The following is a 13,065-nucleotide window of genomic DNA, read 5'->3' as shown; positions in this document are numbered from 1 at the left end:
GATTAAATATTTATATGACATAACAATTAACATGAGTTGAAAGCATATAAAATTCTTAATAATAAATGATTAATTATATTTAGATGTATGAGAAGAAGAACAAGTAAAAGTGAATAACAAGAAGTACAAATCAACATGCCATAACTTAGCTAATAAGTAATACACTAGCTATATTCATTAAGATATCAAGAATTTTATTATCTAAATAGATAAAATTTCCTCCAAGGACTGACTTTGGAAACAACCCCAGCTTCTGAACCATAACCAATTACAAAACCATCCAACTTAGACTCTGTGAGGACAATCTCAGTTCTAATGACGGCGGCTTTGTCCTCCACAATCTTGAGTTTCTCTCTTAACTTAGAAGCTTCTTCGGTCTAATACTTCTCTTCCTCATGCAATGCTTCGATCCTTGCAAGATCAGCCGAAGATAGGACTCGCTCCACAGTAGGACTCAACCATTCCAAATCGAACATCTATTCTCATCCAATCCATCCATGCCACCTTCACCCTCCATTCATCATACTCACTTTCAACCTGCAACTCAGTTCTATAATCTTCCTTTGCACTTACTTCAACTACTGCTTCATAGTCATCATCATCAACCCACTTAAAGTAATTACAATGACTTTCCTTTTGCAAATTGATAAATCAGACAAGAAAACAATAAATGACACCTAATAACACAGAACAAGATGAAAAACCTTCAACTTTTTCAACATAACTTACCCAGTACCTTAGACATGCATAGAATAATCTATCTGGGTTCTCTGTTGTCCCAGATTTTTTTATCACAACCTTCAACCCGCAGAAACATGCTTCCTCGTGAGTCTTCCTCCTCATTCGCATTGAGGCACTGGAACCATTACTGTCGTGCGACCTAAGAGATACACCACCACTACGACCTCCATTTTCTGTCTTCATCCTCCCGACGACCCAACAATTCCAGCGTCTACCCAACTGTGTGGCCATATGATTCTAGACCGCGAGTTATTTATCATCGCATTTAGGATTAGGGTTCATCATCCAAAGGACTGATTTAATTTCTTTTAAGGAACTTACCTAGTCAGCAAACCCAGCGTACACGTAGGAGTCAGCCACCAGGCAGTTAACGAAACACGTCACCCAACGTTAGCCAGCTCAGCAGACGAATTGACGGAAGGACTAACGTGGTCATATCCGACATCTTTCAGGGACTATTTTGATTAACTTTATCATTCGGAGACTCATATGGAGATCGATGTATCTTTCAGGGACGATTTTGAATATTAACTCGAAAAAATCCACACCATGTTTTGCCCCTAGTCTGTGTATGAAGTATGGTAAGGAGTAAAGAACAAGAAATCACTAAGCAATTTTTCTTAACAAAAACTCACATTGTAATTCGGACAACCAAAGAAGGACTTATTCGAGTTGGTATTTGTTCTGGACCACCGAAGCACGAGCCAGCAGCCGCACCCACAGTGCTCTGACATCCGCGACGGCTTACACCGACTCCGAGTTCTCGTTGTTGATCGTGTAAATCTTCCTTGACCCTAGCTCGTACATCCAATCATGGTTTTCGTTTCAGTTCAAAGAGTAACAACAACGAAGCAGGAGAAGAACGTTGCTGAGCAAAGACAAGATGAAGAGATAACGATGTCATGCTAGAAATTAGGGTTAAAAATAGGTATATGGACCACAATGGGTCAAACAGTTTCAATTGCCACCTCAGCTAGCCATTATATACGCCAGCGTGGCATCTCAGCGCCATGTCACTGCCGGTGGCAATTAATTTGGCCGGAGATGTGAAGAGGGACGACCGTGGTGTAATTTTAACAAAGTCGAGGATATAAACAGTGCAATCGGTAAGTCAAGGATTAAATTGGTGCAAATCGTGAATCTCACAGACCACTTTAAGGTTTAACTCCTGTTTGTCACATTACTCTCTTTCGTTAACCTTAAACGTCGCAATTAATGTTTGTGCATTTTTTCAAAATTTTAGATTTTTTAAGGGTATTTTTATTAATAATAAAATTCGGGTACATTTTTTACGGGAACAAAATAATCCGAATGTTGATGGATTTCTCCACTTTTCATAGGAACTAGGAAGTACCTGTCATATAACTCAGCTGGGAGGTATGGTATCCTTACCCAAACTGCAACCTTCTGAACCTCATTCTCCTGTGGGATGAACAAGAGCCTCCATCGCTGGATGAGGAGGTAGTGGTCTGCAATCATCCAGGATCCCTCAAAGAGGGCATGGGCATTGTCTCCTTGATCAACAAATCTCATCAAGAAGAATCCACCCTCCAGATCTATAACTCGAGCCGTAGCCTTCACCGCCCACCTTCTATTAACACACCTCTCCATGATTTAGAGACTAATTTTTTTCCCCAACGGATTTACTATAAGAGACAGCTTCCATGGTCTACACCACTCATCATACTCTTCCAGGGTTACTTCAATATTCGATTTTGGATTAAAGGGAGTCCTTGAGTCCTCCTCCATAGCCTCATCATCCGAGATATATTCTTCTGCTACCATCTCGACGATTTCCTCTGGGTTTAGCTTCTCCAGTACATTGCTCATTAGTCTATCCTTGTAGGATACTTTGGGGGGTTGTTTCAGGAACCATATCCTCCTCCTGTTTACCCGATCCTTCCTCCATCAACGTTTTGGGAACGACTTAGAGTTGGCTCTCCTCCTCCATGTATTCTTCCATTTGACCTTCCGCATTCATCTTGACTTTCTTAGTTCTTCTAGCTACTAGGTCATTAGACTCTTTTCTATAAACAACTCTTTTGTGTTTTCTGAATAACACAATCATTAATCAAGTCAACCAAGTTGATGTCTTCGTAAGTGTAAACATTGGTCGGTGGGAAAATGTAAAACGGTTATTATTTGATTTGATTTGATTTGTTGGATTCACTTTGATAATTTTGAAGAACGAATGAATGCTTTTACACTATTATGTGGGCGTCTGAGTCATTTACTGCAGTTAACACCATGAAAGTGATATTGATGCACATTAATAAAATCAATGAATGAACTCCATAGAAATATACAACTTATTGTTCCCTCCAAACACTCCCCCCGGCGGGGGGGGCTGGGCTTCTTTCCCTCGTTAGAAAAGAATCTATTACATAAATCACCACTTCTATGATCTATCTGCGCACAGTACTCCCTACCCTACTCAAAGTTGCATGCTATAATTCCTGAACCTGAACAATAGAATTGCAAATTCTTTGCCAATATTAAAATGTCAAGTCTGTAACCTTTGCTTAATCTAGAAGTTACATTCAGAAGTCATGGAAAAGCATCAGAGCATCATCAAGTTTCATCAATGATGATCCCATGAGAAAGAGGACATCTCTTAGTCGCCGGTATCTCTTCTGTAGCGCATTTGCTTCGCTTGACTTGTCTGCAGGAACCAACTTGTCTGCAGGAACGTGCAATAGCTGGAACAAGCACAAATAACACATAAGCACCACTCTCTGTTCTTTTTTATCTTTTATCACTCTAAAATTTTGGTATATCTTTATAGCAATGAGTTTGTTACTAAATTTCACAACGAAGGATTTAAAAAAAAAAAAGTAATTGTTATCGTGTCTAAAAAGTGGTGCCTAACTTGTTAAAAAAAAAGTTAAAAATTAATATCTAATTTAAAAAGTATAAAAATAAATAATTTTTTAAATATTTAAAATTTGTTATAAAAGTTAGACAAAAGTTAGACATCATAGTATTGGCCCAAAAAAGATGCTGTATAACTCAATTGACTGGTAAATTTTTAAACAAACTTGTAGAGTGAGTACTCACATCTTCATCCTTTTCCTGCTCAAAAGCCAATCTTAAGCTCAAATTTAAGGCAGCATGGTACATCTCGTCCAGCACATATTCCCAAAGCAGAGGCTTATTAACTTTCCACAACATAAATCTTGATTGCTTAGCTGCAGTTACAACTAATTTCTGGAAGCAAGATTAGATTGCAGAAAATATTAGATATTTTTTAAGTTCCCAACCACAAATTAAACTGTTTCACAAACTGCGTATGTAAATTTTATCAGATTGTCACCTCCATATACAAGTAGTTATCCTTCCATAACTTGTATAGTAATCTAGGAGTTTCCTTTTTATCGACAAGAGCAGACTCTGCTATCTGCAAAGAAAAGAGATTAGGTATAAGGTTATAGGAGGATTGCAGTGCATGCCAATTCATCAATCTCTTTAATTGGGTTTTGGCACATCATACGTTGTTATCCTTCCATATAGTACCCTCTTTTGAAAGCTAAAATGGGATTATAAAGTACTTCAATGCATTTTTATAAACCATAAAGAACTAAAGATTCCTTTCGATACAACCTCATTTATTTTCATAAATAGTACCATATCATAAATATACAGTGCTTGGAATTTTCTTTTTGCAATAATAAAAAATTGAACAATAGTTTTCATTTTCTAAATTTTCGCTTTTACCGAGCATATCACCAATGTTACTCTAATAGTTCTTCATTCAACATCGATGTTCTCATCAACTCTGTCAATTTTTTTGGGGTTTTTTTTGGGGGGTTTAAGACAACTTTTGTCAATAAGAGTTAATAACCTTATCTGTCTCAAGAAAACAGTTAGACTTTGACAGGAGCCTAAATATTCTGTACGCATCACTTCCAAATCTTTTCAACACAATTGACTCAACCTGCAACATAGTGCAAGAAACAAGAGTTCTACATGTAGAAAACATAAATACTCATATATTTGACTTGGAAAGGACAGATATAAAAACCTCCTCATTTCTAGCCATTTCAACAATGCTCTTCAAATCTGAAAAGGAAATGAAAAGTAATTCAGAATTCAAACTATAAAATAGGAGTTATAAACCAGAATTTCATTGGCATAAACAAATTGGGGAAAAAATAAATAAAACAAATGGAGGATGTTTATATTGCACAAAATAGCCTAACACGGGAAAAAGATATATATCATAGGTACCAATACTATATGAATCATCGAAGTTCCTCTGTGGACAACCCAGCTGTACGAGAGAAGCTCTAACACGATCTATGGTCATAGTACGACCATGTTCAGTTTTCGTCACTTCAGTAAAAATTGAATCCAGTGATAGGGGAACTGAAACATGTATAGGATAACATTCTGTTAGCCAACCAAGTACAAAAGATAACAGTTGTGCACTTCTTTCTTATTTTTCATAAAAGGAGAAATCGGTTAGACAAAGACAAAGACCAAAGAGACGAGGAACCCTTGTTAAGGAAAAAAACCAATAAAAAAGAGAAAACTACTGGAGCAAATATCCAATATTAGGTTTCCAAATTCTGAGCGGTGCTACCGGCAAATGGCAATAGTTAAATCAAAGCCCCAACAGTAATATCATAGCTCTATGAAGTAAGGAATCTGGTTAACCTGATTTCTCTATTTTCACTTTTTTCTCAACAGTTTTAGTCACATCCAGTATGGCACTTAAGATAGTTGCAGCTCCATCATCCAGTCGCTTTCTTTCATTCTCGACCAATAACTGTAATTTTGCATGGAATATTTCACATGTATTCGTTCAATAATAATATAGAGAATGCTAAGGGAAGATGGAGAAGAAGATTCACCAAATACAAAAAAACAGCACCTTATGGCATGAGATCCACAAATATATCAGCCAGATCATTAGAAAGAAAAAACAAAAGAGCAGGAAACTTATAAAAAAAAACCAACCTTATGCCTAAGATGCCGTATAAATTCCTCAAAATTTGCACGCCAAAGTATTGACCCCTCGTTTGCAATACCACCTTGAATCCAAGTAAAAAGTGAAGGAAAAGAAGTATCATACTACTGATATGAGTGCGGTAAAATTTGGTAATGTAAATTAGTGATTCACATAAGATGACAATAAACTTACCACTATTATCTCCAACATTTACCATGGAGGAATCATCTGATTTTGCTTCTCTATCAGCATTACCTAGTGTATATGCTGTAACAGCAAATCTGATTGCCTCCCCAGGCACAGCAGCTTCTAGAACACGTTGTTCTATGGTCTCTGGTGCTTCAAATTTCTGGAAGCATGGATTATCAAAATTTTTTTTTTCCCATCTTAATAAAGTTCTTGATTATCAATAAAAAGAAACAGCATTGAGGTAATACATATTTAGGTTACAATAGTGAACACTATGCTGTTCCAACTTCAATCAAAATGATGATATTGAATGGTCATCAAATATCCACTTTTTTCCATATATATCATTATCATTGATGAACCAGAACTTTTAAAGTAATAAGCAAACAAATCAGAAAGTAGTAAATAGAGGGTCACTGGTGTAATACAAAAACCAAACATTTACTAGTAAATTTATCTCATTGTCGCATTACCTCAATATTCCTTTCTAATCAATGCTACCATACATGAGAAATCTAAACCAAACAGGTTGCAGCTCAAATTTGTTTGCATGAATCTCGATAATTTTAGTGATTGACATCTTTACCAATCAAATACCAAGCTCAACAGATGGGCTGTGCTAGTTCCAATTATTCAATTTCCTACTCAACACATACCCAGACATCTCAATCCGATTGTAAGACAAATCAGTACTTTTATAACACTACAAACTGAAAAAGAAAAGGGGACTGCTACACAAAAGCTGGCTATAAATCCTGGTGATGTATAAAAGTTAACGCAACTGTCTGTAGAAATTGACAAGAACCAATTACCTTGGCCATCTTAGAACCCCGCTTTCTAGGAGCAGATTCTGCCTTAATGAGTGTAGAAATAACTGGCTCCGGTGCGGGACAGCGTTCAATATAGCGTGCCTTCAAAAGTTTATGAAAGCTCTCTCGAACAACAGCTTCTATAGCACCAGGGTTTTCTGAAAGATAAAAGAAGATGAATTTAAGTCAGTCTAATTTTAGAGGATTCAGTATTACTATTTAGCAGCGTATAAGTGAGCTGAACTACAATTTGGAATTTAAACTTCCAACATTTTATAGAGAGCCACACTTTTGACTATATTTGAGTAGAAAGGTACTAATATACTCTTAGAAAACCAACTAAGCCCTCTACACATGCACCGAAATTTGACCCAGATCAACCAACTAATCAGTTTAAATACTAACAAAAGAACATACTTATCTTTCACAATTAATAGAAGCAAAGCAAAATAATGCTTGCCTTTTCCTTGGACTGCTCTTTCAATCATCTGTTTGAGGGTAAGCCTACCATCGCGAAGCAAACCATCAAGAACCTTCTCACACTGCAATACAAGAGTGGACCACAAAATATACATAAATTAAAACCACCTTTACAGGATTGAATTGGGAAGCTTCAAAAGAACAATGTGCAGGGTGGAGAAGCTCGCTGACTTCGTCATCAAATTGGTGCTTCGCTATCTCCAAGAACTTGGGAAACCTCAAACGATGGATTATGTTATCGAATAATGCCAGGTACTCCACTGTCGCCATAGATCCATCCTCGCCCCTAACTACATTTACAGAGAACAATATAATTTCAGTGGCAAACACGAAAAAATTAGAGAAAAGAGGGGGAAAAGCAATAGTACATTGATCGGCGGGGACATAAGCTTGGACACAATTGTGCTGAACTAAGACGAGTAGTGAGTTCTTGACTTGCTCCGGAGTGAGCTCCGTGCAGCGAATGATCTCTCCCAGAGACAGGGGCCCCTTCCGAAACAGTGTTTCGCATACTTTCTGCAGGGGAAAAAAGATTTGGGAGCAGTTACAGAACGATTAGTGGAAAAGGGAACAAGGATAATAGAGATAGTTACAGCGACGATTTTGCCGAAGTGGTTGGTGACGAGGTGGATGGCAAATTTGAAGCCGTACTGTGAAACCATCTTTTTCTTCTTCTTCGTGATGCAGAAGAAAGGAAAGGAAAACGCGCGGGGACGGAGGGATTAGGGATTTGGGTGGTTTCTGTTTCCTATGTCTTGATTTTGAAGCTTCACTGACTTTCAGGTATGCTTACACTTTAATGATAGAGTACCAACCTCAACTCCAACTCTCCAAGCAAGTATAAAGCGGTGAGACTCCTTCACGAATAAACTTGTATGCCACAATCCCACTGACTAAATCCAATTAGAGGAATAACACAAATTGGCAAAAAAATATATGTTAAATAAACAAATCTAATTAAATTAGAAGAAAATAAGTGACATCCATATTTAAATTACAGAAAAAAAAAAGTGTAATAGAACAGATATGCAAAAATATAAGATTTACCAGCTTACTAACCCACTACTTTCAATGAATTTTTTTATTTTAAGATAGAGTTAATAGTGAGAGTAACAGGAGAGGGAGGGGGAGGGCAGTAATAGTTGTATACACACAAGGCTAATTTAGTAACAAATTGAAGCACAACCCTCAATTTTTACCATGTTTAATCTACCATGTGAAATTAACAATGATAAATCTAATAATATTTGTAGGCAGCAAATACAAGTCACAGCCAAACAAAAATCATTCTTTTTTGGATTTTTGTATATTGCTGTAAAAAAGTTGATAACCAATTTCAATTAAAAACTACTCAATTCATGTCTGCTTGAATTGGGCGAAATTATAAATTTATATTATATTGAACAATGTACAGTAATTACTCCATAGTCTTAAAGAACAAATAAAAACCAATTAGACAATTAAAGAAACCAATTAGACAAGGGAAGGACCCAACAAAAACAAATAGAATAAAACAAATCAAGATATAACAAGTTTTCCAGTCAATAAAACTGCACTATTAAAAATAATGCTACAAGTCAAGATATAACGTTTTTAATTGACAAATGCTACAAGTTCAAAAAAATTGAAGTAAATAAAAAATTTTATGTTTGTTGCTGCCATGGTGTATCTGATAGCCATATATTATATTTTGATCTAGTCTGCTTCATGGTTTTTATTTGCTAGTAAGGAGAATCCCATACCCTGTACTAACAGAACTTTATAAAAAAAAAGGGTGTATCTAACAGGTGATTCAAACAAGTTACTGAGAATGTGGAAGAGGCTAATTCCCTACATAACAAGTACTTTAGCTTGGAAGCATAGTCAAAGTGTTACTTGTATCTATAGGTTTTTAGTTAACAAATGATCAATTGCTCATAGTTATTAGAACTGAACTGATAATGGAACCGATCAGACCACGGAATCATTGGGTTATTGGTTTAACCGGTAAGTCACTAGTTGAACCGAGTAACCTGGTGTCACTTAAATAAAATTATAAAATCGTCAAAAAGTTTAAAATTAAAATTTAACATACATGTCTTCCCTAATATTTTAACAACAATCACGTCTCAATTCCTAAAAATAACTAAACAAAAATAAACATTAAACTAGTCGGTACTACAATAGAATCTTAATTTAGCCAAATAAAAGACTGAAAAAATGCAGAATCTATTTGAATTAGCTTACAATCTCAATTAACATACATCTTGAAAAAAATACAGAACCTATTACATACAATTAGCATACAATCTCAATTAGCATAAAAAAATTGAAAAAATGCAGAACAGCATACAATCTCAATCAGCATAAAAAATTGAAAACATACAGAACCTATTGCATAAATGAGCATACAATTATCTAATAAAATCAGTATTAAATAAAATTAGCATAAATTTATCTAAACCTACATTAAAAATGAAAAAATCAAGTATAAAAAAATTAATATAGAATAACTGAAAAAATAAAAAACTCACCTTCACCTACACACTACACTTTGGGGTTGCACCATGGAATCAGAAGCAGAGTCACGGTTTGGAGTTGCAGCGTGGAAGCAGAACCAGACGAAGAAGCAGAAGCAGGCCACCGGCAAGGAGAGTACGGCGCACGAGGAGAGGAGGCCGCACGGGAACAGGATCCAACGAGCCAGGACGGAGGAGGCAGAGGCGCGGACCGCGAAGGAAGCAGATACTGGCGGCGCGGGGAGTGATGACTCCGTTGGCTGTCGTTGTTCCGTGACGGCTGCTGTGAGTGTCTGAGTGAGGCAGGGAGGAGGGAGAATGTGGAGAGTGAGCGGGTGAGGCTGAGGAATGAGGCGTCGTGGGTCAGAGCGTGGGTAAAGGAAATTGGCGTTTTCAAACTTCTATAAAACCGAAACTGAAACGACGTCGTATGCTGAGGAATTTAAAAAAAAAAAAAATTGTTCCGGTCAGTTTTCAAAAACCGGACGGTTCACCGGTTTCACTAAACCCGTAAGGGTCAAATTGGGTCGCATCGATTCTAAATTTAAATTCTAATGCACCTCCGATCCGATTATTAACTCGACCCGATTTGATGGCAGGTGACCGATTTTTTTATCGGACTGATCAAATCAAGTTGGTTTTTATAACACTGCAAATGTTTTTTTTTTTTTTAACCAAAAATAGGACACTCGAACCCGCAACCTCTTAATTGAGTATGAAGAGTATACCATTTGAGTTATAACACATTGGCATAACACTGCAAATGTTACAAGTTTAGAAAAATTGAAAGCAAACCAAAATTAATTTCTAAGTACTAAACACCAACATTAATTTCTCAGCAATTGAAGCTCTTGAAGTATCGGATAGGGATTTACCTAGAAGAAATGTATGAAACTAGTGTACAAAAAATATTTATTTTTTTATTTACATATGAATTATTTTTAATAAAAATATTTTTTAATATACTAACTTTAAATTAATTTTATTTTATTATTTTTTATCGGTGCAAATACTTAGCAAATAACAAAAAAATTATAAAATAATTAGACTAATTAAAAAAAGTATAACATGCAATAAATCAATGTCTTAATTTTTATGAAACAATATGTGTATATATTTTTTTTATAAACAACTAAAATTTTAGTCTATATCTCTAACATTGATTATTGCATATTTATAGATTATATCTTCATTCTTGTATTGAAGTATCCTAACTTTAAATTTCTAAATTTTATATTCAGATGTTGCCTTGAGATTCTTAATAAAATCATACCTGCAAAAAAATCAAGATAAAATAAAAAGACAAAAAAATATAAGTAAAAAACTTTAAAAAAAAACTACATTTAACAATATACTAAAACTCAAGATTAGAATATAACCTAATAGCCATAACATTGTAAAAAAAAATATAAGACTCAAGTATAAAAGTTTGCAATCACATAATACACTAAGAAATTATATATAGTGTAAGATTGACCTATCTATTCTATCTATACTATTATATAAAAATCAGGTTTCTACACTTAATGATGAATCTGATGTGGCATACTTTTGAGAATATTACTCAACTTATTTTTTTTAACTCATTAAATACAAGTTATTACGGTGAATTAATTATAGCAACTAATTAATTTGATTATATATTTAAATATCACATAATTTATTATAATTTATATCAAATAATTAATTGTTAAAAGTGTTTCTCAATTTATTTCTTTTAACTCATTAAATATAATTTATTACAGTAAATTAATTATATCAACTAATTAATTTGATTAGATATTTAAATAGCACACAATTTATTATAATTTATATCAATTAATTAATTATAATTTATTATATCAATTATTTTAATTGATTAATTTATAAAGTACATATTAAAATAGATAATTTGTTATTTATTCTAATTGAATATAATAAACACAGATTAATTTAGTTAGAAAATCATTGTTTCTAAGAGAGTGTTTCTCTATTTATCTTTTTAATTCATTAAATTCAATCAACTATTTCTTGATTTATTTTTTTTAAATTCAATAAATTAAATCAAATCAATTATACTAATTATTTGTATTAACTAATTGATTTGATTAATTCTTAAAAATATTTTTATTTTATTTATTTTATTTATTTAAATATATTAATTATAACTAATTCATTATCTAATTTTATTAGGATAAATATTAAATTCTATTTTTAATATAAAAATATAAAATTTTACTTCTTCTATTTTTATTTTATCATTATAAAAGATCATATGTACTAGAAGAGAATTTCATTTTTTTTTATCAATTATTTTTTTATTGAAGCATATATAATATGTTAACCATAAAGTATTTATGGACCATGGTTGACAAGTTTTTAAGTTGGAGTTTATGAAAAGCATGTCCCTGACAATTTTAATATGGACTATGAACAGTGAAAACGTGTTGGGATAAAAATTTAATGGTCAAATATTCAAAACATTAATCCGAATTATATAAATGTATCGTTGTCACTACCTTTGTTTTATAATTATTTTTTAGTCTCCAGGTTTGCTGTAACTATGAAAGATTTGAATATTTAGGTCATAAATGTGATTTCAGTAGATACTCCAGATACACTTCTTATTACATATAAACGCGGTCTTTTTGCCATGTATCATGATTGGTGTAAATCGTTTAGCACTTATCTTAAGTCCTACGATCTCCTCCATGCAGATTATCTGTTTTCAATACTCAAAAAAATGTGTGTATAAGTATTTCATTTTTCATTCATCAAAACTAATAGTTTGTCAGATTATATCAATAAACAATAATTATCGGTGTCATTTTGTTAATATATTTATTAGTCTTTTAGGTGTAATTTCAAATTGTTGTGGCTAAGATTGATCGGATTCTGAGACCCGAAAGTATGCTTATTGTTCGAGACACTGCTGAGGTAATTAATGAGATTGAGAGCATGGTGAAGTCTATGAACTGGGAGATTTGCATGACTTACACTAAAAAAATGAGGACTTTTTAGGTGTTTAAAAGTCTATGTGGCGGTTTACAGAGATTGTGACGCTCGAATATGTTGTTTGATTGACAGAATGGATAGGTGAATTTTAAATTTTGGCTTAGAAAAATTCTTGTGTAATTGTACTTCCACATTTATCTATGTATTTGACTTAGAAAATTTCTTCTGTAATTGTAGTTAGACATTCATGTATTTGACTTTTTTTCTTTTTTTTTTCATCCATTTGGTTATTGATTTCGATCTCTATTTAGAGGTTGATGTATTTTGCTGTAACATGGTGATATAGATAAAAAATTTCATCACATTCTTGAAAATGTAGAGGTTCTCAACTTAGAAGCCAAGTAATTAAGATTCTAGACTGTTGTATAACGAAGTAGATAGTATTTATGTAATTGAATATTTC

General features: G+C 33.7%; 1 protein-coding gene across 2 annotated transcripts; it reads right to left on the bottom strand.

Moving 5' to 3' along the window:
• Positions 1-2,995: 2,995 nt before the first annotated feature.
• LOC112776370 (uncharacterized) lies at positions 2,996-10,085 on the bottom strand. Of its 2 annotated transcripts, none has more exons than XM_025820513.3 (15): positions 9,684-10,085; positions 7,764-8,063; positions 7,539-7,686; positions 7,342-7,460; positions 7,151-7,232; positions 6,694-6,848; positions 5,885-6,041; positions 5,701-5,774; positions 5,398-5,509; positions 4,969-5,106; positions 4,763-4,800; positions 4,583-4,675; positions 4,055-4,138; positions 3,799-3,948; positions 2,996-3,440 (listed from the first exon to the last, which is right to left on the bottom strand). In XM_025820513.3, the coding sequence occupies exons 2-15, from the start codon at positions 7,830-7,832 to the stop codon at positions 3,282-3,284; spliced, it is 1,578 nt and encodes a 525-aa protein (XP_025676298.1). In that variant the 5' UTR covers positions 7,833-8,063; positions 9,684-10,085; the 3' UTR covers positions 2,996-3,281. The 2 variants fall into 2 exon arrangements, with proteins under 2 accessions (XP_025676298.1, XP_025676300.1); XM_025820515.3 differs by having other exon boundaries at positions 7,764-8,059.
• Between the last annotated feature and the right edge of the window lie 2,980 nt (positions 10,086-13,065).

The sequence above is a fragment of the Arachis hypogaea genome, chromosome 19, assembly GCF_003086295.3.
Source record: "Arachis hypogaea cultivar Tifrunner chromosome 19, arahy.Tifrunner.gnm2.J5K5, whole genome shotgun sequence".
Taxonomy (NCBI): Eukaryota; Viridiplantae; Streptophyta; class Magnoliopsida; order Fabales; family Fabaceae; genus Arachis; species Arachis hypogaea.
This window is presented reverse-complemented; position numbering and strand designations above follow the sequence as displayed.

What these genes read in the sequence shown, in the direction of transcription:
- LOC112776370 (XM_025820513.3), bottom strand. Translation starts at nt 7,832, where the DNA reads ATGGTTTCACAGTACGGCTTCAAATTTGCCATCCACCTCGTCACCAAC. An exon ending in AAATGTTGGAGATAATAGTG is followed by an intron (nt 5,775 to 5,884) that starts GTAAGTTTATTG and finishes CTTGGATTCAAG; the next exon opens with GTGGTATTGCAAACGAGGGG. An exon ending in GTTTTCTTGAGACAGATAAG is followed by an intron (nt 4,139 to 4,582) that starts GTTATTAACTCT and finishes TTTTCTTTGCAG; the next exon opens with ATAGCAGAGTCTGCTCTTGT.